General features: G+C 38.0%; 1 protein-coding gene across 3 annotated transcripts in view; it reads right to left on the bottom strand.

Moving 5' to 3' along the window:
• AKT3 (AKT serine/threonine kinase 3) overlaps positions 1 to 27,843 on the bottom strand; it is a 397,863-nt gene that overhangs the window by 343,015 nt on the left and 27,005 nt on the right. For 2 of the 3 annotated variants that reach the window (XM_027122450.1, XM_027122451.1), the window contains exons 3-4: positions 13,424 to 13,514; positions 8,536 to 8,630 (exon numbers count right to left, since the gene is read on the bottom strand). The exons of the other annotated variant lie outside the window; for it this stretch is intronic. In XM_027122450.1, the coding sequence (XP_026978251.1) occupies positions 8,536 to 8,630; positions 13,424 to 13,514 (186 nt within the window). The remainder of the gene's footprint in view (positions 1 to 8,535; positions 8,631 to 13,423; positions 13,515 to 27,843) is intronic. 3 annotated transcript variants of the gene reach the window in all.

The raw sequence follows: 27,843 nt of genomic DNA, 5'->3' as shown, positions 1-27,843 counted from the left end.
TTTTGTTTGCTTGAATATTCCAAAACAGAATGCTTTTAATCAAAATACAATGGCAGATAACAAACTTAAGCAATATTTGCAGAAAAGATCAAAAGAGCGTTTATACAAATTGATAAGACAACCCAGCATTACATTCAGTGAATACAACCTGTAAGAGACAAAGTTTTTTTTTCTCTGTAAGAGACAAATGGCATGCAAGAAAAATTAACAAAATTAGAAACTGTAAATACATAGCACAGAAGTACATAGCAAAATGTACAAGCCCAAGCTCATTAATAACACTTCATTCAAAATATATCCATTGAGTGACTAAAGGTCCAGACGCTATTCCAGGCTCTGGGAATACAGCAGTGAACGATGTAACTCTCATAGATGAAGCTCATATTCTCGAAGGTGGAGGCAGTCAATAAAAATATAAACAAACAAAAAGTCACGTACTGGTAAATGCTTTAAAAATATTAGAACAGGTGATGTGGTAGAAACGAGGGAGGAAGAAAAGGATACTTTGGGTGTTCAAAGACTCTAGAAGAAGTACACTTGTCCTGAGAAGTAAATAATAAAAAATCCTTCGAAAAGGTAAGGAACGCCTCCTCAGGCTCAGCCTGTACCGGGGCTGCGCTGCGGCCACCTTCTTGCTGGGTACCTTGTTCTCCCTGATCTGCCGGAGCCCGTGAGCTCCGCTGCCCAACTTCACCGCCGCCTAGAGATGGCTGGCTGTTGCAGCCCACCTCCGGGCAGAGGGGGCACCTTCAAGATGCCGGAGGAATAGGACGTGGAGATCACCATCCTCCCCACAAATACATCAAAACTACACCTACATGTGGAACAACTCCTACAGAACATCTACTGAACGCTGACAGAAGACCTCAGACTTCATAAAAGGCAAGAAACGCCCCATGTACCTGGCCGAGTGGCTGACAGGGTCTTGGTGCTCCGGCAGGGTATCAGGCCTGTGCCTCTGAGGTGGCACAGCCGAGTTCAGGACATTGGTCCACCAGAGACCTCCCAGCCTTACATAATATCAAACGGCGAAAGCTCTCCCAGAGATCTCCATCTCAATGCTAAGACCCAGCTCCACTCAACAACCAGCAAGCTACAGTACTGGACACCCCATGCCAAATAACTAGCAAGAAAGGAACACAACCACACCCATTAGCAAAGAGGCTGCCTAAAACCATAAGGTCAAACACACCCTGAAAAACACCACTGGATGCAGTCCTGCCCACCAGAAAGACAAGATCCAGCCTCATCCACCAGAACACAGGCACCATTCCCCTGCACCAGGAAGCCTACACAACCCACTGAATCAAACATAGCCACTGGGGGCAGACACCAAAAACAGCAGGAACTATGAACCTGCAGCCTGCAAAAAGGAGACCCCAAACACAGTAAGATAAGAAAAATGAGAAGACAGAGGAATATAGAGCAGAAGGAGCAAGGTAAAAACCCACCAGACCAAACAAATGAAGAGGAAATAGGCAGTCTACCTGAAAGAGAATTCAGAGTAGTGATACTAAAGATGATCCAAAATCTTGGCAACAAAATGGAGAAAATACAAGATATGTTTCACAAGGACCTAGAAGAACTAAAGAGCAAACAAACAATGATGAACAACACAATAAATGAAATTAAAAATTCTCTAGAAGGAATCAATAACAGAATAACTGAGGCAGAAGAATGGATAAGTGACCTGGAAGATAAAATAGTGGAAAAAACTGCCACAGAGAAAAATAAAGAAAAAAGAATGAAAAGAATTGAGGACAATTTCAGAGACTTCTGGGACAACATGAAATGCACCAACATTCGAATTACAGGGGTCCTAGAAGAAGAAGAGAAAACAAAGGGACTGAAAAAATACCTGAAGAGATTAACAGTTGAAAACTTCCCTAATATGGGAAAGGAAATAGTCCAGGAAGCACAGAGAGTCCCATACAGGATAAATCCAAGGAGAAACATGCCAAGACACATCTTAATCAAACTATGAAAAATTAAATACAAAGAACAAATATTAAAAGCAGCAAGGGAAAAAAAACAAATAACATACAAGGGAATCCGCATAAGGTTAACAGCTGATCTTTCAGCAAAAACTCTGCAAGCCAGAAGGAAGTGGCAGGACATATTTAAAGTGATGAAAGGGAAAAACCCACAACCAAGATTACTCTACCCAGCAAGGATCTCATACAGATTCAACAGAGAAATTAAAACCTTTACAGACAAGCAAAAGCTAAAAGAATTCAGCACCACCAAACCAGCTCTACAACAAATGCTAAAGGAACTTCTCTAGGCAGGAAACACAAGAGAGAGAAAAGATTTAAAATAACAAACCCAAAATAATTAAGAAAATGGTAGTAGGTACATACGTATCGATAACTAATTAAATGTAAATGGATTAAATGCTCCCACCAAAAGACATAGACTGGCTGATGGATACAAAAACAAGACCCCTATATACGATGCCTATAAGAGACCCACTTCAGACCTAGGGACACATACAAACCAAAAGTGAGGGGATGGAAAAATATATTCCTTGCAAATGGAAACCAAAAGAAAGCTGGAGTAGCACTTCTCATATCAGACAATATAGACTTTAAACTAAAGACTATTACAAGAGACAAAGAAGGACACTACATAATGATCAAGGGATCAATCCAAGGCGAAGATTGTAAACAATTGTAAATATTTATGCACCCAATATAGGAGCACTTCAATACATAAGGCAAATGCTAACAGCCATAAAAGGGAAAATCAACAGTAACACAATCATAGTAGGGGACTTTAACACCCCACTTTCACCAATGGACAGATCTTCCAAAATGCAAATAAATAAGGAAACACAAGCTTTAAATAATACATTAAACAAGATGGACTTAATTGATATTTATAGGACATTCCATGCAAAAACAACAGAATACACTTTCTTCTCAAGTGCTCATGGACCATTCTCCAGGATAGATCATATCTTGGGTCACAAACCAAGCCTTTGTGAACTGAAATCGTATCAAGTATCTTTTCCGACCACAACACTATGAGAGTAGATATCAATTACAGGAAAAAATCTGTAAAAAATACAAACACATGGAGGCTAAACAATACACTACTACATAACCTAGAGATCACTGAAAATATCGAAGAGGAAATCAAAAAATACCTAGAAACAAATGACAATGAAAACACGACAACCCAAAACCTATGGGATGCAGCAAAAGCAGTTCTAAGAGGGAAGTTTACAGCAATACAATCCTACCTCAATAAACAAGAAACATCTCAAATAAAAAACCTAACCGAACACCTAAAGCAATTAGAGAAAGAAGAACAAAAAAACCCCAAAGTTAGCAGAAGGAAAGAAATCATAAAGATCAGATCAGAAATAAATAAAAAAGAAATGAAGTTAATGATAGCAAAGATCAATAACACTAAAAGCTGGTTCTTTGAGAGGATAAACAAAATTGATAAAACATTAGCGAGACTCATCAAGGAAAAAAGGGAGAAGACTCAAATCAACAAAATTAGAAATGAAAAAGGAGAAGTAACAACTGACAATGCAGAAATACAAAGGATCATGAGAGATTACTACAAGCAACTCTATGCCAATAAAATGGACAACCTGGAAGAAATGGACAAATTCTTAGAAAAGCACAAGCCTCCGAGACTGAACCAGGAAGAAAGAGAAAATATAAACAGACCAATCACAAGCACTGAAACTGAAATGTGATCAAAAATCTTCAAACAAACAAAAGCCCTGGACCAGATGGCTTCACAGGTGGATTCTATCAAACATTTAGAGAAGAGCTAACACCTATCCTTCTCAAACTCTTCCAAAATATAGCAGTGAGGAACACTCCCAGACTCATTCTATGAGGCCACCATCACCCTGATACCAAAACCAGACAAAGATGCCACAAAAAAAGAAAACTACAGGCCAACATCACTGATGAACATAGATCCAAAAATCCTCAACAAAATACTAGCAAACAGAATACAACAGCATATTAAAATGATCATACACCATGATCAAGTGGGGTTTTTCCCAGGGATGCAAGGATTCTTCAATATACGCAAATCAATGTGATACACCATATTAACAGGTTGAAGGAGAAAAACCATATGATCATCTCAATAGACGCAGAAAAAGCTTTCGACAGAATTCAACACGCATTTATGATTCAAACCCTGCAGAAAGTATGCATAGAGGGAACTTACCTCAACATAATAAAGGCCATATATGACAAACCCACAGCCAACATCATTCTCAATGGTGAAAAACTGAAACCATTTCCACTAAGATCAGGAACAAGACAAGGCTGCCCACTCTCACCACTCTTATTCAACATAGTTTTGGAATATTTAGCCACAGCAATCAGAGAATAAAAGGAAATAAAAGGAATCCAAATCAGAAAAGAAGAAGTAAAACTGTCACTGTTTGCAGATGACATGATACTATACATAGAGAATCCTAAAGATGCTACCAGAACACTATTAGAGCTAATTAATGAATTTGGTAAAGTAGCAGGATACAAAATTAATGCACAGAAATCTCTTGTAATCCTATACATAAGGATGAAAAATCTGAAAGAGAAATTAAGGAAACACTCCCATTTACCACAGCAGCAAAAAGAATAAAATACCTAGGAATAAACCTACTTAAGGAGACAAACCTGTATGCAGAAAACTATACAACACTGATGAAAGAAATTAAAGATGATACAAATAGATGGAGAGATATACCATGTTCTTGGATTGGAAGAATCTGCATTGTGAAATTGACTATACTACCCAAAGCTATCTACAGATTCAATGCAATCCCTATTAAACTACCAATGGCATTTTTCACAGAACTAGAACAAATAATTTCACAGTTTGTATGGAAACAAAAAAGACCCCGAATAGTCAAAGCAATCTTGAGAAAGAAATACAGAGCTGGAGGAATCAGGCTCCCTTACTTTATACTATACTACAAAGCTACATTAATCAAGGCAGTATGGTATTGGCACAAAAACAGAAATATAGATCAATGGAAGAGGATAGAAAGCCCAGAGATAAACCCACATACATATGGTCACCTTCTTTTTGATAAAGGAGGCAAGAATATACAATGGAGAAAAGACATCCTCTTCAATAAGTGGTGCTGGGGAAACTGGACAGCTACATGTAAATGAATGAAATTAGAACACTTCCTAACACCATACACAAAAGTAAACTCAAAATGGACTAGAGACGTAAATGTAAGGCCAGACACTATAAAACTCTTAGAGGAAAACATAGGCAGAACGCTCCATGACATAAATCACCGCAAGATACTTTCTGACCCACCTCCTAGAGAAATGGAAATAAAAACAAAAATAAACTAATGGGACCTAATGAAACTTCAAAGCTTTTGCACAGCAAAGGAAACCATAAACAAGACAAAAACACAACCCTCAAAATGGGAGAAAATATTCACAAATGAAGCAACTGACAAAGGATTAATCTCCAAAGTATACAAGCAGCTCATGCAGCTCAATATCAAAAAAACAAACAACCCAATCCAAAAATGGGCAGAAGACCTAAACAGACATTTCTCCAAAGAATATATACAGATTGCCAACAAACACATGAAAGGATGCTCAACATCACTAATCATTAGAGAAATGCAAATCAAAACTACAATGAGGTATCACCTCACACCAGTCAGAATGGCCATCATCAAAAAGTCTAGAAACAATAAATGCTGGAGAGGGTGTAGAGAAAAGGGAACCCTCTTGCACTGTTGGTGGGAATGTAAATTGATACAACCACTATGGAGAACAGTATCGAGGTTCCTTAAAAAACTAAAAATAGAACTACTATACAAGCCAGCAATCCCACTACTGGGCATACACCCTGAGAACACCATAATTCAGAAAGAGTCATGTACCACAATGTTCACTGCAGCTCTATTTACAATAGCCAGCACATGGAAGCAACCTAACTGTTCATCAATAGATGAATGGATAAAGAAGATGTCGCGTATATATATAATGGAATATTACTCAGCCATAAAAAGAAACAAAATTGAGTTATCTGTAATGAGGTGGATGGACCTAGAGACTGTCATACAGAGTGAAGTAAGTCAGAAGGAGAAAAACATATACTGTATGCTAACACATATATATGGAATCTAAAAAAAAAAAAGGTTATGAAGAGCCTAGGGGCAGGACAGGAATAAACACGCAGATGTAGAGAATGGACTTGAGGACACTGGCAGGGGGAAGGGTAAGCTGGGACAAAGTAAGAGAGTGGCACGTACGTATATACACTACCAAATGGAAAATAGATAGCTAGTGGGAAGCAGCTGCATAGCACAGGGATATCAGCTGGGTGCTTTGTATCCACCTAGTGGGGTGGGATAGGGAGGGTGGGAGGGAGATGCAAGAGGGAGGAGATATGGTAATATATGTATATGTATGGCTGATTCACTTTGTTATAGAGCAGAAACTAACACACCACTGTAAAGCAATTATACTCCAATAAAGATGTTTAAAAAAGTAAATAAATAAATCTTCCACATAAAAAAAAGATAAGGAAAAAGTGGAATACCCAAGTGCCTAAGGCCTGACATGAGAGCAAACATAATCCATTTGAGGGACAAACAGATGAATATGTCTGGACTGCAATGAACGAGGGGATGAGTATATGAGATGAGGTTAAAGAGGCAGACAAGAGGAAATCCAGGGTAGATCTAGGTTTTAATGGAGATTGAAGTTTATAAATTGGGGGAAGAGAATACAAAACTATAAAAACAAAATTAAGTCCTAAATTGAGTATTTCTTCAGAATGAGAAAGAAAACTACATTAAATTACAAAATTTTAATAGTTCTCAAGCACATCAAACAATCCTAACATAATATTTTAAATAATTAACTCCCTGGCACACCTTCATAATAATTTTTCCTACATATCTTGGCTGTATTGCACTTGACTGTCTCTTCATGACAATGATTTTGTAATATCATTTTCTATAGAGTCATCAGAGAGAACAGTTCAGTCTTTCACCTAGAATAGAGGGTGAAAATTTATTTTTTATAATTGATAGTTTAGAAAAGTTTCTTTCAGCTTCACAACTGCCTGTTGATGACGCTCACTCTGTCCCAGCTTAAATACTTCAAATTACTGAATTTGTGAAAACCTCTTCTACATTTCTTTCACGAGTTCTAAGATTAGAAGAATGTTTAACAAACTTTAAAATGGACATCTTGGTTTCTCCTCCATTACCCACATTCTTCCAGTCCTGACTGGGTGTCACGGGACTAGTTCATATCACTATTCAGCCTCTGGCCTTGTACCTTCATGTAAGGATCCCAGCTGGTAAGCATTCTTAAACTGGGTCAACCCGCAATAACTAAACTATATGTGAAAGGTACTGCAAATCACATCTCTCCTTAGGATTCCAAAACTCCCTATGTCCACTCCAACATAACCTGCAAGGATGCGGAGCGTGACAGGGAGGAAGTCAAAGTATAAAACTATGGTGGCCTTAACCAATTTAGGTCCCGTCCAGGAAACAGCCTGCACAAGCAAGAGACCTCAAGCTTTAATTAGCTTCATGGTAACTCTACCTCTGTCCAGATCATTCTGAGCCTTAAAGATTATTGATAGCAGTTTGGTTGTTTTTTCTTCTGTAAGAGACAAGAAACCGGTAGAATTTTCACCAAGAGATTTGAATTATGTTTAAACAAGTACACACTGAGAAATGTACTGACCTAAGGCTATCCTCTAACCCTGCTCAAAAAGGGGTACTCAAGCAGGAAGTAGACCAAAATTATCCTTTCATATTCTGAAAATTTGTGTTTCCTCTTTCTCCCCATCTCTGGATTTGAAATCCCAGGATATACAAATCCAGTCATCCCACTATATCCCCTACAATAACCTCTGCTTGAAAAGAAAAGTAATAATTTCTCAATTTACAAGTTTATAATTAAAGAGTATAATAGGGCTTCCCTGGTGACGCAGTGGTTGGGGGTCCGCCTGCCGATACATGGGGCAGCCCCGGTCCGGGAGGATCCCGCGTGCCGCGGAGCGGCTGGGCCCGTGGGCCATGGCCGCTGGGCCTGCGCGTCCAGGGCCCGTGCTCCGCGGCGGAGAAGCCGCGGCAGTGGGAGGCCCGTGTACCGCAAAAAAAAGAAAGGAAAAAGAAAAGAATATAATAGCTATATGAATGTAATTTAAAAAAGCAAAATACTCAGTTACTGAATATTCTCTCTCCTACAGCTGTTTTGGGAATGGAGGCACTTTCCCAGCTGTGTAGCCCCAATTCTGACAGCCTGGCCTCTCCATCAATCAACTCCAGGAGACCTCCTTTCTGCTTAAATTAGCAAAATTTAACTAGTAACTTTTTACAAACAATTAATAATTCTGTATCTAACAGATAAGTATTCAATAAGCAAATAAGAGCAAACCAGTCAATCATGAACCCTGAAGTTATTAAAAGCATTGGGGGTAGAGTTGTCAAAAATGATTAGACGCTGTTGAACCAGAAATGCTGGAGGGTGACAGCATTCCTCAGCCCTTGAAACTCACCCATAGTCTCCTGTGCTGCCCTTTGATCCAGGCTTTGGAGAACAGTGTCATGAGAGTAGTACAGCAACTTTTCACCACACAAAATACTCCTGCTACTGAAATGCAAAAGAAATAGAAGCTGCAAAGAAAAGGAAATTAAGGAATGTAAAAAGGGGGAGGGGGCACATAAGAACTGATTTGAGAACAAAGTGTAATATAACACATACAGAAGAGCATAATTCAGACAGATATATAAATTTAGGAGTGGGAGACAGAATAAAAGCAGTGTTGGATTAGCACTGGGAAACATCACACAGATTCCATCATTTGACAAATATTTACTGATCATTTACTTCATGTGTATCTAAGCTAGATGACAGCAGTGGGAATGGAAAAAACACTGATGAACATTATGGAAAAATTAGGCAGTATTTGGTTATAGGCATTGGGGTTATGGTTGGATAAGACAAAGGAAAAGGTCAATAATGACTGTGGTCTCATGTCTAAGTGCTAGAAAAGCGATAAAACAGTATAATCAAATAGAAAAGCTGGGAGGTATAACTACTTTGGAAGAAATGGTTAGTCTGCTTTCAGACAGGCTGAATTTGAGATAACAGGTAGCATTTTTCATATTAATTACTAATTCCCATTTCCACTTAACTAATTCAATCAAAAGAATAAAGCCCTTCATCCAACTATAAAGGATTAAGATGCATAAATAGAGAATCTGCAGCAAATGCTAGACTTCTGAGACGTATTCAAAGGCATGGGCTAGATAAGAATATTACATGAGTCCACTGTTTCACAAAAGGTGTCCCATGACACATTAATCATCCTCTTTCTGAACATGCTACTGCCACTATCTCTCACATCCTCTCATCCCCTCAGATCCCACCTGAGAAGTTTCATGAGAAAAAAAATTGTGTCACAGGAATTTCTGGAGAATCTCACAAACTGTAATTACTTTTTGGAATTCTACAAGGTACACTTTTGAGAACCCTACTAAGGAAACCTTCTATTTTGTTTAGTCCAGGTATTTCCCAAACTTATTCAAAAGCAGAAATCTATTTTTGAGGAATACCTACCCATAATGACTTTGGGAAATGGTACACAGATAGTAAGCTACTTGAGGGCAGAGAATTTCTTATTAATCTTTGCCTATTCACTGTGCCTAACTTGATATGAAACACACAGGAAACAATGTGTGCTGAAACAAACAACTACTTATAGGGTTTATGTAAAAGCCACATTACTTTGGTCCTTTTCTAAAATCTGTTCCAAAATACTAAGGATCATCCTAGGTTTTTTATAAAAGTTCTTCATATACTTCATAAAATCTCTACCATAAATTAATCATATGAGTATATTATCCCAATACCACTGGATATAAGCATACTTTTTTTTGCTTCCAAAATTAAGTCCACCCTCAACACACCTGAAGACACCTCTGACGCATAACAATAAATAACTCAAAATAGAGTATTAAGTAAAATGGCTTCATAAAAACTGTGAAGTAATATGTAACAGCAAACTACTATTCCACATACTCATTAAAGTATGAGAACTGGATGAAAAACATACGCTTTATATTAATGACAAGAATTAAAAGAAGAAAAAGTAGTGAAGAAATCTTTTTCCCTTACCTCCTAATCAATTCAGGTAAACCTAAATAGTCACTTATTCCAGTCTCCTTCCCACAATAAGGAGAAGAGGAAGAAAAACATTCTGCCACTGGGTGGGGGAAAGAACAAAGTGTGCCCCTCCAGGCTTCATTCAGTAGCTCAGGGCCAAATGAATCAACATGTTTATCTACTAATACAGCTGAGCTCACTTTACAGTATTATGCACTTGAAAGGAAATGAACTTTTTAAAAATGAAACTAGTACAAATGAGAAAGTTTTGTTTTTTGTTTCTACAAATTTAGTTAAGCTCTTTGTTTATAAAGACCAAAATTACAGAATAAATCTTTCATTGTGTCAAAATGTTTACTCCAAACTGAAGAAGATTTGAGGAAACTCAGGCTCTAAAACATTTGATCTAAGGGTCAAGGACAGTCTGACTTCTTAGTTCTGCCAGCAGTTTCTAAAACTTGCTTCCTGTACTAGGGAATGTTCACTGTTCTTGCACAAACAATAATAAAAGTCATTTATACAACCACCTTGGTTATTTTTTCCTTTCATTTTAGATTCACTGTTTTATAAGAGCAAAGGCTACAGTTAATTCTAGTAAGTATTTTGAGTTTTTATTTACCACTATATTTCTACTCATTTAATATTTCTTGAGAAACAATATGAATTTATTAGTTTATTCAAAAATACATCCTGAATGTCAATTATGTGCCAGACATTATAGATGAAGGTCAGCAAAAGAAATGTGGTTACTGCTCTCCAAGAGCTTTCAATCCAGCTGGGAAAAAAGATACTATAAAATCATATATATATATATAAATATATATATATATACAAATATATATATATATACACACACACACACACAAATATAAAATGCAGACTATGAGAAGAAAAAAACCACCACGGAAACAAATAACATGATCTAGCCTGGGGGTTGCTTTGGTAGTGACAACTGAACTAAAATTAGCATAACAAACATTAAACATGATTTAAAACAAACACATACACACACATATCCCAAATCATGCTAGGAATAAAAATGTCCACGACTGTCGGGAGGAAAGGGTTTATAGGGGCAATGGTAAAATCTATATGACATCGAAAAAAATAACAGTGATAGCTTCATGTGAACAGCACTAACAGATCACTTATCTCTGTAGGAAGAAAAACAATGGCTAGTCCTGGTATATTTCCAGTCAAAAATAGGTTTTATAGCCAGAACTATTTTCCAATGAAAAAGCCAAACATCAGCTATTAATCTAGTTATTATAATCGCCAATAATCTCAAGTCTTCCAAACAATTATATTGAGTTTGTAACAATACATGTATCCCAAGCCTTAACACCTCACAAAACCCAGGTCGCAAAAAGACAACTTCAGCTTCACAGATCACAGGATCATATGATATTTGAGCAGAAACAAATTTCTAGATGTTACCTTACGATAAAACACTTTCACTTTTCAAATCAAACATGAGACCCAAAGTGGGGAAGTAACATATACAACCATCATTCATCTAGTTAGTAAGGAAGCTGACTAGACCCTGGATCTCCTGAGTCCCAGTCCTATGCTCTTTCTACGGCATTACAATAGCAAGTATATCAAATGACAAGGAACACACGTGTTGCAAATAAATAAGGAAAAGTTTAAAAACACAGGAATTCCATTTCAAAAATGTTACATACCTTCAATTGACACGCGGTTCCCTTAAGTCCCTCTTAATGTTCCCTCTTACTACATACCTCAAGGCTAAAAGTGAAGGAAACTACGAACATTTACTGACCCTATAGGGTCCAGGAGCTAGGTTGAGTGATTTTATCTATTTTAATTTCACTTAAATCATTACAACTACCCTCTGAGTAGGATATTATTCATCTCATTTTACTGATTTAGATTTTATTTAGATTCAGAAACACTAAATAACTTACTCAAGGTTACACAGCATAAAAATGGCAGAGGCAGGATTTGAATTCAAATCTGTATGACTCTAAATCCACGTAGCCACTTTACCACAAAAAAGTAATTTTTCACAGGAAAATATTACACAAAACAGTTCAGTCTCCCGGAGCACTCACCAATGTCCATTTAACTACTGAAGAAAAGTTTTTTAAGTTTGGTCTGGGAATCTCATAACCATTTACTACATTATTTTACAAGGAAGAACCAAGTTTTAAACAACTACTTTACGAGCAAAATTTAGAACACATTCTTAGATTGAATATTGTTTGTATTTTCTTTTCAGCATCCTTTTCAATACCACTGTCACTGCCACCCAGAAAAGCATCAGCTACCCATTCCTATGAAATGTTGGTTCACGAATAGGGAGAAGGGTACAACGCATGACCACTTAAGAGAACCACATGAAAACAAAAACTACATTTTAATAATTCTGATTTCTCCACTGGTGGATAACCCATTAACAGCTCCAATCAGAAGAGAGTATACTACTCAAAAAATAAGAACTAGTAGTGCAAGTAAAGCAAAGCACATCATAATTGAAAAAAGACCGACTTCTGATTGCACAACTACACATATCACAGAACTAAGTTTCTGCTTTCCCAGCTCTGCAAAATCTACATCAGGTACTCAGCTTCTGATAGTTGATATCTTCTTTCTGCTGTCATCTCTCATCCAGTTCTCTTTACCCTCATGGATTTATGCTTTAGTTTTCTCTATCATTTTAGTAGGGAGAGAAACAGGTGTCTTCTCTGATAATAATATTAGAGGATTTTTTTTTAGGCTTTTTTTTGATCCCTATGGTGTCTGTTTTCTTCCAATACTCCAGGTATCACTCCCCTCCTCCACCTCTTTATTTCTGTTTGCTTATTTTGACCTCTCTTTTTTTATGGAGGCTTTCCTCAAATGTCTGATGGTCCTGGATTCTTAGTTCATAGTTAAGAATGACATTCTGAAAAGAATTGACTGAAAGATCTGTGTGGGGGAATAGGCTTGTCAACAGGTGTAATTCACTCTGGGGTCTCTTGTGGCAAGCCTACCAGTACCTTAAGATAGTTCAGTTTTCTGCAGGAGATGAGCTGGATAAACTGTGAAGTTCTGGAAGGAGAAAAGAGGAAGCAAGCTAGAAGTTCCAGAGTTTGGATGTACATTTCCCTTAATCTTCCTGTTTTAAATAATCAGCCATCCACTTGCCCCTGGTTTCAAAATGCAGGCACTTCTTCAATTTTATAAAGAATAAACCTTGGTCTACTGAGGCCAGGATTGGTGGTGGAGGCAGTCACCTACCTATAAGGATACACAGAAAGAACCTATAAACGTACCTATTTTCTGACCAATCTCCGTTTTCAGCTCCACTTCTGACCTCAACTTTCCTTAGTATCTGGTGCCTCCCAATGCTGAGCCTCTTGGGAGCTTCAGAAAGACACAATACAGATAACCCTTGAATACATGAGCTTAACTGCACGAATCCACTTATACACAGATTTTTTTCACTACATAAGTACTATAGTGTAACATGATCTGTAGCTGGTTGAATCTGTGGATACAGAACTCCAGATATGGAGGGCTGACTGTAAAGTTATACGTGGAGTTGCGACTGCATGGGGGTCCCTTGTGTTGTTCAAGGGTCAACTGTATTACACCTCTTACAGGTATTGTGCACTTATAGGCATTGTAACTTTTCCTTTCTGCTAATCAGTTACTGCCTGTCCATCTGCTTTCTGATTTCAAAAAATCAGCTATTTCTGACTCCTGCTGTATCTCATTCAGCAGGAAATGGAGAGTTACCGTCTAAAGCAGCAGTCCCCAACCTTTTCAGCACCAGGGACTGGTTTCGTGGAAGACAACTTTTCCATGGACCGGGGTGGTGGGGTGGGGGGGGAGGCGGCGGGGGGGGGAGTCAAGCACATTACATTTATCGTGCACTCCATTTCTATTATTAATGCATTGTAATATATAATGAAATAATTATACAACTCACCATAACGCAGAATCAGTGGGAGCCCTGAGCTTGTTTTCATTTGCCACTCACTGACACGTATTTTGTTTTGTTTTTGTTTTTTTAATTAATTAATTAATTTATCTTTGGCTGTGTTGGGTCTTCATTGCTGCGCACAGGCTTCCTCTAGTTGCAGCGAGCGGGGGCTACTCTTCGTGGCGGTGCGCGGGCTTCTCATTGTAGTGGCTTCTCTTGTTGCGGAGCACGGGCTCTAGGCGCACGGGCTTCAGTAGTTGTGGCACGCAGGCTCAGTAGCTGTGGCTCATGGGCTCTAGAGTGCAGGCTCAGTAGTTGTGGCTCACGGGCTTAGTTGCTCTGTGGCATGTGGGATCTTCCCGGACCAGGGCTCAAACCCATGTCCCCTGCACTGGCAGGCGATTCTTAACCACTGCACCACCAGGGAAGTCCCACAGATAGGGTTTTGACATGAGTCTGCAAGCAACTGATTTATTATGGTCTCTGTGCAGTCAAACCTCTCTGCTAATGATAATCTGTATTTGCAGCCGCTCCCCAGTGCTGGCATCACCGCCTCGGCTCCACCTCAGATCATCAGGCATTAGATTCTCATAAGAAGCGCGCAACCTAGATCCCTCGCGTGCGCAGTTCACAGTAGGGTTCGTGCTCCTATGAGAATCTAATGCCGCTGCTGAACTGACAGGAGGTGGCGCTCAGGCGGTAATGTGAGCGATAGGAAGAGGCTGTAGATACAGATGAAGCTTTGCTCGCTAGCCCACTGCTCACCTCCTGCTGTGTGGCCCTGTTCCTACCAGGCCACAACCAATACCGGTCTGTGGCCCGGGGGTTGGGGACCCCTGGTTTAAAGAGTATAGTCATCCCTCGGTATCCACAGGGTTCCAGGACCCTCACAGATACCAAAATCTGTGGATGCTCAAGTCCCTTATATAAAATGACATAGTATTTGCATACAACCTATGCATACCCTCCCATATACTTTAAATCATCTGTAGATTACTTATAATATCTGAAATGATACATATGCTATGTAAATAGCTGCCAGCACAAGACAAATTCAAGCTTTGCTTTTAGAAACTTTCTGGATTTTTTTTTTTTCCAAAATATTTTCAATCTGTGATTGGCTGAATCCAGAGATGCAGAACCTTTGGACATGGAAGGAGCCAAGTGTACAAAGTTTCAGTTTTGCAAGATAAAAATAGTTCTGGAGATGGATGGTGGTGACAGCTGTACAGCAATGTGAATATACTTAACGCCACTGTATATGCTTAAAAATGGTTAAAATGGTCAATTTTATGTTATGTAGATTTTACCACAATTTTAAAATATAATTTTTAAAAAGCAAGGTTTTAAAAAAACTCACTTCCTGAAAGTCTCCTTCCAAGATCACCGTCTGCAAAGTTATCTCTCTCTCCCCCACCAGGGTAACTCTAGTTTTCATAGTACATACCATGGTTTACTTTCTTTGTAGCACTTATGGCTGTATGAAATTATCCTGTTTAACTACTTATTCATTATTTCTGTCCTTCAATTAGAGAGTAGGCACCTGGGCCACCTTCTGACATCACCTACACATTATGGTAATAAGACAATGGTAGGAAAGCGATCAATAAACATTTGGTAGGGGACTTCCCTGGTGGTCCAGTGGGTAACACTCTGCACTCCCAATGCAGGGGGCCCAGGTTCAATCCCTGGTCAGGGAACTAGATCCCACATGCATGCCGCAACTAAGAAGTCCATATGCCGCACCTAAGATTCCAGCGCAGCCAAAATAATAAATAAATATTTAAATATTAAAAAAAAACATTTCATGCATAAATTAATTGGTTTCTGGGTCCTAACCCAGACCCCTTGAATGAGAATCCTGGGATTCTCAGACACTGATTTATAAACACAGAAAACTTGCTATTTATGACACAGTAGCACCCCTCCCTCCAGTTAGAACAATTTGACACAACTGACCCTTAAAACAGATACTCTTTTTTCTTACCAATGAAGACCCATTTGCTTTTGTTTGGAGCACTGAACAACAGGGAAGTTACGGATAAAAGGAGTTTCTAATTATTTTCATATAGGAATATCAGACAACATAGTCAGTATAATTCCTTTAATTCTTTTTAAATGATTTTAGCACATATGCCTATTAGAAGAGCTTCCAGATCATAAAGATGTTTACTGATCTATTTTATTATGTAATTCAAACATCAAGGTAGCAAAACAAACAAACAAAAAACCAACCCTCTTTTCTATTTGTGTACTTGATATTATCTAACTTCCTACAGGAATTTTTTCTATCATCTTCTCTCTCTTGTCCTTTAATCTCACCTTGCCAGTTCTTAGCTCACTCCTAGACAGCAAATATATTCATCTCATCTCCTCACTATAAAAAATTGTCACTTGACCATACAACAAACTCAAGCTACCATCTTCTCTAATCCCCTTCACCACATCAAGCTTCCTAGAAGACTACTTTCTCATTTCCCATTGATTCCTCAACCTTCAGCTCCAAGGCAACTAATAAGGCTGTCAACCCCTTAACACAGCAATTGCCCTCTCAGCAGTGACCAATGAGCTCCCCTCTTTCTAATACTCATCATATTTCCCTATCTGTTTAAGTTCTGCTCCTCCTATCAGATGACTTAAATTCTTTTCATCCTTAAAAAATCCCAGACAGTTCTGGGTGCGAGCCTGGCTCTAACACTTGCTACACTTTTCTGAGCTGGTTCACTCAGGGGCTGGTCTGTCTCCCTAAGGCATGAGTGCAGGCAATACTTATTCATCTTTATATCCCTGAGCTCAAATGGCACATAGTAGACTCTCAATAAGGTTTGTGGGAGGGCAGGAAGAAAGGACAAAGGGGAGGGGTGGGAAGGGAGAACAAGGGAGAATGAGGGGAAAGATGATACAGGAAAACAGTTACACTTAACCTTTTTATCCCTAAGTACAAAGCAGAAAAATTAACCATAATGGAGCCTCAATGTTTGGTAAATCTAACTGAACGCCTACATACTACCTTATTTAATAGTTTTGTTTTATTCAGTTTCATTAAATATTTACATTTAAAATTCTAAGAACTGTACATTTACCTTAAAGGTGTAGTTGTAAAAATCAAACTGTTAACTATAGTTGTAGACAATAATAAATTCATAGTTCTAGAAATTATTAGTCAGTGAAGCAAAAATATACTTTAGCATTCCTTAACTTCCAGATGGGATAAAGGGGGACACAGCTAGGCTGGAGTCAATATGATATGAGGTAGAAATAGGACAACATTAAAATATGGCAATAAGGTAGGTTAAAAAAAAAAAAGCTCCATAAATTCCCTACCTAAAATTAACTTTTAGATCTATGAAGAAACTGTCATAAGTTGATAGCTTTTTAAAAGCCTTTTCAAAAGTGTGATTTCTGTTACTTAAGGAAAAAGAAGATATCCCTAAATTTAAAAACAAAGTACACGTAAACAAACTGCTTTAAATAAATGCTCTTTCACTATATTTCAAGAGAAAACTGTCTAATACTTTGGGGCACTTATTAAACAGTGAAAAGGAAAATACCTCTTTCTAGTTAAAAAGAGGATGAGGATAATTAGAGGAAATAAATCAATTTCAACAAATTTTAGTTCCTACTCTCTGCCATATCTCCAAGTTTCTATTCCTTTTACTTGCTTTTTCTCCAGAGTTCTGTCCTCCCCCTCTTCCCTTAAGCATATTCGCAAAGCGTTCTTGTGTCACAAGACATAATGGCTAGGAGCACACCCTTTAGGACCAGTGTGCCTGCATCTGAATCCTGACCCCATGACTTACTAGGTGTGTAATCTTAAGACTTAACCTCTCTGTACCTCAGCTTACTCATTTTTAAAAAAGAAAGATAAAATAGTACCAACCTCACAGGGTTGAATGCTGCCTGGCACATCATAAGTGGTTCAAAAGTGTTAGCTAGAGGGGGACCAAAAAATTTATCATCCAAACCAGGGCACTTCTGAGATTTAAAGAGAAGACTATAAATAATCCCACTGGAGCAACAGGGCATAAACCAGAACTGTCCCAGGCAAATCAGGACAGAGTAATCCAATTAGTATAAGATGAACTACAAATGTTGATATGCAACCGTTTCTGCCCTACAAATATCACATAGTTAACCTAATATTGTTCACTTCCAGTTAAAGAAACCTACTTATATACCATTATCTCTGAAAGTGGGTTCAGTGGGGGAGAAAAAAAGGGAAAATAGGTCAAAAAGTTTCAGAAACATCAAATTAAACAAAGTTAAACAAGTTTCTTTCCATCTAGCCTACCGAAAAGTCATTGGTATACTAAAGCCTTAATTAATCTTATAGCTTCAATTTTATTTTGCAACTACAAAGCTATTATAAAATAAAATTTAAACGAGCCACTGGTTTTTTTTCTTAATATAAAGTATGTTATCTATCTATGTTCACTGCTCTTTTCCTCAGTACCTAGCCCATAATGAATAAATATTTGTTGAATGAATACTAAAAAATTTCTCATGAAAAATTATTTCAGGAACTAAAGCAAAATAAGAAAAAAAATAAAACCCTAGTTTGGGATTTTGGATAAGCTTCTTCAGTTTTGTGGGGGTTTTGTTTTTCGATTGAAGGTTCCAGTAGACTCCTTAGATAAAAACTGCATTGGAGGACTTCCCTGCGCAGTGGTTAAGGATCCACCTGCCGATGCAGAGAGGACACGGATTCAAGCCCTGGTCCAGGAAGATCCCACATGCCATGGAGCAGCTAAGCCCATGAGCCACAACTACTGAGCCCACGTGCCACAACTACTGGAGCCTGCATGCCACAACTACTGAAGCCCGTGCGCCCAGAGCCCGTGCTCTGCAACAAGAAGCCATCGCAATGAGAAGCCCACGCACTGCAACGAAGAGTAGGCCCCGCTCACCGCAACTAGAGAAAGCCCGCACGCAGCAAGGAAGATCCAACGCAGCCAAAAATAAATTAATTTAAAAAAAGGGAAAGAAAGAAACTGCCAAATTGTTAAAAAAAAAAAATTGCATTGGATTTTCCATGGCATTTGTTCTCGTCTAAATGTGGTTTGCTGGTCATGAGGAAACATACTCAGAAGATACAAATACTTAGAAGATAAAAATATCAGTAGTAGTAGCTAATGTATAAGAAAAATACTATGCTTAAAGGGCTTAAGCCCTTTAATCTTTACAATAATCTTAAGTGATATCTATCTAGCTTGATTTCGGGAATCTTAGTAGATCCCAAGTCCACAGCTTATTTCCAATGGCCTAGTCAGAATTTTCTTAAGTTTGTATGCCTCATTTTTGCTAGCATAATTTGCCTTTTATCAGGTATATTCCAATACAATCTCCTACTAAGCCTAACTCTTGGTAAGATAGCTAACCATTAAGTGCTCAAATCCTGTTATGAAATGGTCCATATGAATTCTCTACTACATGGTCTCAAAGGGAAGCATGTCACAGGCATAATGCAGCTGTTATAAATATACATTTATAACTATACATTTGTAACTTAACAGTAATTTTCCTAGATAGAATTTATCAGAAAAGTTATTATGGGAGAAATGAACATTCATGTAGCAAAAATAATTCCAAATATCAAATTTTGGAGCTTGTAGGGGACTTTACAGAAACTAATAAAAGTAAAAGTTTACTGAGCAGAAATCAAATGCATTTCTATCCTTACACTTCAAATCAGGTGGTATTCTTCTTATTATTATTATTATTTCCATTCTTTACATGAAGAGACAAGGTTTAGCAATCTGTCCAAGTTTACACAGCTGGTGAGTAGAGGAGCTGGAATTCAAATCCAAGTCTGTCTAACATGAAAACTAGGATCATTAATTTTCTTTACAGTATATTAAGATTCCTCCTATTTAACATTTTTCTGTAACCCAAATTACTCTATTAAAAATAGCAGAAATTTAGAGCCTCACAAGATCTCTAATCCACCTATCTATTTTTACAGTCCCAGTGGTGTAAGTAGTTTTATGTGTTGTTTACATACAGTTAGTTACTGAAAGTGTTAAGATTAAAACTCAAGACTCCTGCTAGATACACATCCAGGTCTTTTCAGCATCACACAATGTTTGTTTTGCTACTATTGAAGTCAACCCATGAACGACTGCTCCATTTTTGTGAAGGCCTGGAAATACTATGATATATAGCATAGAAAACACTTTTACTTGTAAAAAAGAAAAGGCTTCTACAGTATCTTTATGAAATCATAAACTTAAAAAGCTGTTAAGACTCATTTATATAAGCAATCAAAGGCTGATTCTTTCCTAAGGAATTTGACACAAGGCATTCATTACACTACTTGGTTTGTTACAAAACAAATAAGTACATACACACACACACACACACACACACACATACATACATACAACTAGAAGGAAACGTGCCAAAGTTCTGAGCCACCACCCTTCAGCTCACAGTTATTGTGACCTCCTTCAAGAAATGATCACATAACCCAGGCTCTATACTAGCAGAGTATACCCCTGGCTACAGTGATAATTAGGGGTGAAAAAAATGACACAATCTACTCTGGTATCTGCTATATGGCTGGTGGGAAAAAGCCTATCTTCCTTTCGGATAGTGAGCCATGATGATATTGCCCTCGGGCTTCTAGTAACCACATGCCTACTACAGAGCACAACCTTGCTTGAAAATGAGAACATCACAGACGGAAAACAGCAGAATGGAGCAGAAAAAAGAACACCTGACGTCATCACCAGGATTCCTGGATTCGGGAATACCTGAAATTAGTCCATGTTGGATTCCCCATTTACATAATCTAATAAATCCATCCCCTCTTTTTAATTTTTCCTTCATTGCTTAAGCTTGTGTTGAGTTGTTGTTGCTTAGAATTTGAAAAGTCCTAATTATTCTCATAGAGAAAAGTCCTTAGTTTAAAAAAACGCTGCAAAATTTTAAACATTGGATAAGTAATTTTATCTATATATACTTTTAAATTTATATACTAACAAAATTTTTTAAATTAAACCCAGTAATATTGCGTTCCTAAACAGGGTTTTAAATCTTTACGTATTAACAACAATTGCATTTTTAAATATTAGAGTATTTTGATGTTCAATATTTTCTTTGTATTAAAATGTTTCTAATGGTAGAAAATACCATGTGTCTACCCCTTTGCCCTTTAGCCTTCTGCCATGCCGCTCTCCAACTTTAGATTACGCTGGGTGGGTAATTCCTCTATTAATGCTCCTGGAATACATAAATCAAATAGAAAATTCAAAAACCAAAATGATTTTGCTCTATCCAAACTCACAGAGAATGTAATAGCACCACATGTAAGTTCCTTTTTTACATTTCTCTTCCTTAATAATCCTTCCTTTTCTGTTCTTCCTTCATGATCACTTCCTTCCCTTTGGACCAACTAGAAGCTTGCCTCTCCTCCTTTCCAAGGCTAATCCTTTCTCTTATGTTCTCATCTCTTCCCAACCCTTTGCTCCATCAATTATGCTCCGCCAACTTGTAGTATGTCCTTTCCCACTGGCATGTTCCACTCTGTCATCATACATGTACAAGGCTTTCTCTAACTTTTAAAAGAAATTTCACTTGACCAAACTGTACTCATTCCATTGCTACCCTACTTTTCACTGCCAAAGTTTTCGAACAAATGGTTTAAATCCAGTATTTAAGCATCCATCATTCTTTTTCCCCAGGAAAGTGGCTTCCAGCTCCCTCCCCCAAATCACTGAAACTGAATTCACAAAATTATTTGTCAGATCCAATGGCCTCTTTACATTTTTTCATTTCCTTTGTACACTCTGTTGTGATATTAACCATCCTCTTGTAAAATTTCTTGTCAACTGGTTCTAATGACACTACTGTTTTAGCTTTCTTCCTTCCTAATAAATAACGCCTTTTGTACTTCCCTAAGGAGGTCACCTTTTCCTCCCATTCCTCAATTGTTAGTAGAGTTAAGTGTTTCCCGGGTTCATTCTTCAGTCCACTGCTTTCCGTATACTTTTTTTGAAAAATTATACATACCATTAAAATTCAACTGTGTTGTTCTCCTGTATGAGAAAAAATTACACACACGAAAGGCTGAACAACCATTTCTATCATCCCCTCCCCCAAACCAGGACCACTTCTGAATTTCCTGAAATGGCATCACCAGGCTCTAAAACCAAGCCACACAATATCACACCTCTGGGCATTTGGGCCCATCTTCTATTGCCTAGAATACTCTTACATTCTCAATCTAAAAACTTCCCCTCAGACTCAAATGCCACTTACTCTGTGAAGCCTTTCCTGTCACACACCCACTTCCCAAGCAATGTGAATTCCTAGTTCTCTCTCCTATACAGCCTTGGCACTAAGTAGATACCTTTATTATAGAATTTTTAATGATTTTATATAGTATACATCCCTGTGATAGTACAGTATCATCCTCAATGATAGTGTTTCAGGGCAAGAGACATGTTTTATTCTTTTTGCTTCTTCTTGCTACAACATGGTAGGCACTAGATTATTTATTGGAATATATGTTTCAAAAGCCCAGGTTCAGGGCTTCCCTGGTGGCGCAGTGGTTGAGAGTCCGCCTGCCGATGCAGGGGACACGGGTTCGTGCCGCAGTCCGGGAAGATCCCACAGGCCGCGGAGCGGCTGGGCCCGTGAGCCATGGCCGCTGAGCCTGCGCGTCCGGAGCCTGTGCTCCGCAACGGGAGAGGCCACAACAGTGAGAGGCCCACGTACCACAAAAAAAAAAACAAAGCCCAGGTTCAGAATGTCAGTGACATCCTAAGACATTTCATATACCTACACTGCTTTTGCACATGTCAAAGTTCAAAGTGACTGTTTCCTGAACACAAAAATCATTTACTGACTATACCAGTGATTCAGCATATATGCTTTCCTGCTGTGAATATTATTCTATTTTTATATGCAGATGTGTCTTACCTTCTCAACTTATCTGGATAAGTGTTTGAGGCCTACAGCTTTTAATGTTAAGTACATTATACTATCTGGTGTGACTCCTTACACTGTAGCTGGTATTCAAAAAGTATCGCACAACTGTTCGATGAGCCTCACTGTTAGGAATTCTAAAAACTATCCAACAGATCTGTTATTAATTTATTGTTTTAAATTAAATCAAAGTTTTTCAAAATTCTTCATTAAGAAAAATAAACGTACATGGAACTCAGACAATAAATATATTCAAATCCACAGTCCAAATAACATATTTATTATTAACAAGAAAAAACAACAGTGGATTCTTTCAGTGGGGCTAAGGAATTTTATTTTTTGCAGGGAACTGCGAATATGGCTATATTATATGGCCATTACAAAGGAATTTTCCTTTGGAATTCACAATGTAAAAATTGATTCAGGCAGTGGCACCAATGGAAGTTTAAAACCAAAGTGAAAAGTTGTTGGGAATTATGACCCCACAGGTTTGTAAATGGGGAAAAAAACATATCTATAGTGAAGCGATCCAGAAGTCACCTTCTTGATCAACTATACATCATCTACACAGTATTTTCACCAAAAAAGGTTCAACCTGGATGTAATAATAAAGAAAAATTAGACAAATCCAGAATGTGGAATATTCTACAAGGCAACATGATGCATAAAATCCTCAAAGAAAATTAGAATCAATGTCATAGAAAGCAACATAATGTCACATTTTTATTATTCCAGAATAAAACGGACTAGAGACGTAAGCAAATATACTGTATAGATCCTAGATTTTTAAAAACATATAAAAGCTTTTTTGGACTGCCATATTAGATATGATTGTTGAATGTATTAATTTTCTTAGTTGTATTAATGATAGTTATAAATACCTCATTCTCGGAGATTTGGGCTAACAGAACTAAGGGATGGAGCAACATCTGCATCTTCCTTTCAAATGATTCAACCAAAAAAAAAAAAAGTAAAATTGTAACTGTGTGAGGTGATGAATATGTTAATTAGCTTAATTATGGTAATCATCTCACAATGTACACATATATCAAAACACTGCATTGTATACCTTAAATATATGCAAGTTTTAGCAAGTGTACCTTCAAAGGTGGGGAAAAAAGCACACATAAAGCTAATGTGGTAAAACATTAAGGATGTTTACATGCTCATTAACTCTGTAGCTTTTACCTTTTCTGTATAACTAAAATTTTCAAAATTTTCAAATAAAGAGTTAAGAGTGAAAGTAATTTCCTCTTTTCATTCACTTTAAAGATAAGTAAACTGATAAAAGCTGAGTATAGAGCCCTACTGTATCTAAGATTTATTTATTTTAAATACTTCTATACAAAATTAATAAGTTGACCTCTGAGAATATACACTATGTAAACAACTTTGCTTACTAAGAAACAAGGTTAAATGGTAAAACTAAAGGTAACATAAGTAGAGTTCTTCCCCATTTTACACATAAAATTCTAGTCCTTAGCAATAATTATTGATAACTCCTTTCTCCACTGTTTAACAGAACACACATTAATATTCTTGACTTTACATGTTTTTCCAATGACATACAGTCAGCCCATGATTCTAACAGATGAAGACCTTTGAAATCAGAGGTCTTATTTTCCCTCTGTGTTCATGTTCTCCCCCACTTCCAGGGCTGAAATGTCTGCAGGGTTCTGTTCTCAGCCTGCCATATTTCAACTTGTCACTGCATTAGTTATCTATCACTGCATAACAGATTACCACAAAATTTAGAGCTTTAAAATAACAATAAGCCTTTATCATCTCACAGTTTCTGTGGGTCAGGAACTCAGGACCAAAGGCACAAAAGGCACAGGGAAACTACTACAGTACTGCTGCTCAAAAGAGAGAAAGCAGGAGGTGGATGGGAGTCACTGGCTCATAGCAATTCTGAAATCCAGCACAGTACAGCCAATCCCGGATCAGAATTTAAGGCCTGTTTCTGTCCTCTAGGCTCTTGGTTCTGCTTTCCAAGTCATCCTTTCTTTTCCATAAAGGATAGCCCATGTTTGCAGCTGTGCAGTTTTCTCAACATGCTTCCCGCCTGCAGAGGTTCAGGGATCCAAAGGCTGCTTTTTGTTTGTACTGTCTTTGTCCAAGTCCAGTGCAAGCTGACAGTGTTTTGGCCAATTCACTCTCATTAAAAGAAAGAATACGAGGGGAAAGGGAGGAAGAGAGGAGAGAAGAAACTTTGTGGATCTCCTGAGAATCTTATCACAGTTTACTCCATTGTGAGACAAAGGCCATATCCATAAATCTCTTCAAGATAAGCCCTTCCTTCTATATGGTAGGCCTCTGATGAGATTGCTGAGGGACAACTCTCTAAATGCTCTTAGAACCCCTACTGTTTGACTCAAGAGGTCTTTGAGACAACAACTTGGATCTTTCTGAGGTTTTGAAGGATTTTAAAGTCACATCCTCAGCTTCATTTGTAGAACATGTTTTCCTGAGAGTGTCTTGGATTTGCTGTTTCCCAGAATCTACTCCTTAATTTTAGCAACACTGGTCAAATGAAGAAGCTAGGAATTTTCAAACTCAGCAGTTCCACGCTCCTTTTTGTTTAACAGTACTTCCTTTGATTGGTCCCTCTCCTTTTACATTTTATATATAAGCAGCAAGAAGAAACCATTCTGCTTACAAAATTCCCTTAGCTAGATCACCTAGTTCATTGTGTACATTTTCCTGCTTCTCATTTTATAGCCGGTGACAGAGTTCCTAAACTTTCTGCCACTACAGGACAAGAATCTCCTTCCTCAAACTGCTGATAACATTTTTCTTACTTTTCTTTAAGCTCTTACCCACAGTTTTCTCAAAGGCCTCAAACTTCCACTAACAATCTATTCAAGGCTTTTCAGGCTTTCACTAATGCCTCAAAATCTTTCTAGACTGTGTCCACCACTGAGTTCTAAAGACAGGCCTCCATTTCAGGTTGTTGTTATGGCAAAATAAAACCACTTTTGATACCAAAATCTGTACAATTTCTATATAACTACCCCAAAAGTTAACGTTTCAAATACAGTAAACTTCTGCACAGTTTCAATGGGACAGGAGGGGCATAGTCAGGTGGTTCTGGACCAGGATCTCTCCTGAGATTGCAGGCAGCATGTTTACCACAGCTGCAGTCATCAAAAGGCTTTACTTGAGTTTACTTAAGTTATGCACAGGTTGAAATGCTTTCTAAACTAGCATTTATCTTATGCGTTTTAAATCACAAAATTTAAGCAATTTATAATTTCACTACAATTTTATGGGTAACCAGCTGAAACCATTTTTACAACATGTAAAAACTCAGTAGTGATTGGGACTTCCCTGGTGGCACAGTGGTTGGAAGTCCGCCTGCCGATGCAGGGGACGCGGGTTCGTGCCCCGGTCTGGGGGATCCCGCATGCCACAGAGCAGCTGGGCCCGTAAGCCATGGCCGCTGAGCCTGCGCGTCCGGAGCCTGTGCTCCGCAGTGGGAGAGGCCACAACAGTGAGAGGCCCGCATACCGCAAAAAAAAAACTCAGTAGTGATTATCAAAAGCTGAAGGGTTGTCTCCGTCAAAAGGGGCTATCTAGTCATCTTCCACTAGATTCCTAAACCAAAGATTCAGGGTCCTACTGTCAATAACAAAACCTGGTAGACACCACCCCAGTGTTTCTGACATGACTCTAGCCCAGCTACCACACCTATGATTTATGTTGTGAATGAAGATTTAGATTCCATAAAATTAAAGATAAAAGGCACAAAGAAAAGGGAGAAGGTTAAAATGTAGCATATATTAAAAGAAAACTAGAAAAGAAATGCATACAGGCAAAGTAAAAACAAAGGCTGAACTAAAATCCACACTGTACCAAAAGAACAGAAATTTAAATCAGTGAAACAGAAGACAAACTACAAAAATTCACTGAGGACGAAAGAAAAAATAAAAAGGTAAAACATAAGGGAAGAAACATAAGGGATAAATCATGGAAGGTAGAATGCAAAGAGCCAATCAAAAATAATGCACCATGCTACTACTGTAGATTAAGGGGCCACAAATTCTTTGCCACTCTTTTCATCAGGAGATGGACTCTGTTTCTCCTCCTCTTGAATCTAGGCTGGCCTTGTGACTTGTCTGACCAATAAAATGTATTAGAACAAATGCTGTGCCAGCTCTGGTTCTAGCCTTTAGTAGGGCTGGTAGTTTGCATTCTCAGAAGCCAGCCAAATGCTCTGAAGTTCAGGCTGTCCTGCTGAAGAAAGGCAACAGGAAGGAGAACCAATTTACTCCCAGTCAACATTCAGCACCAAGGACCCAAATATGGGAGCAAAGCCTTCTGGGATCTCCCAGTTCTGCCTAGTTACCCTCTAAATGCAGCCAACTGAGTGACCCCAATTGAGATCACCAGAATAACCACTGAGTCAAACCACAGAATCATGAAAAATAATAAATCATTGTTTTAAACCACTAAGTGTTGGGTAATCTGTTATATAGCGGCAGACAACCAATGTAGCTATACTGCTCTAAAACGACACAGTACTTCTGTCAAAATATATAGCTATGTGTCTAGTCTGAAGTGCAAGATACTTGCACCCCAAGTCCTTGTTAGAAAGTATCATCCTAAACTATTTGAAAACCCAGCTTGTTTCAAAAGCCTGTTTAAAAATAATAGCTTTTCTATTCCTTAAATTATCCTCTGTTATTTACTTATTTGAAAAAATATTCTAAATTCTATCCTAGGATTAAGTCAGGCATAGAAGACTGAGATAAATTTTAATGCTACATCTTCCAATTTTACTGGCATCTACTTTAAGATGTTTTAAGAAAATTTCACTTGTGTAACTTCTCTGATTCC

This window comes from Aethalodelphis obliquidens, unplaced genomic scaffold (assembly GCF_003676395.1).
Source record: "Aethalodelphis obliquidens isolate GAN/ISIS:26980383/991018 unplaced genomic scaffold, ASM367639v1 scaffold24, whole genome shotgun sequence".
Taxonomy (NCBI): domain Eukaryota; kingdom Metazoa; phylum Chordata; class Mammalia; order Artiodactyla; family Delphinidae; genus Aethalodelphis; species Aethalodelphis obliquidens.
Note: the sequence above shows the minus strand (reverse complement) of the source record. Positions and strands in the feature narration are given on the sequence as shown.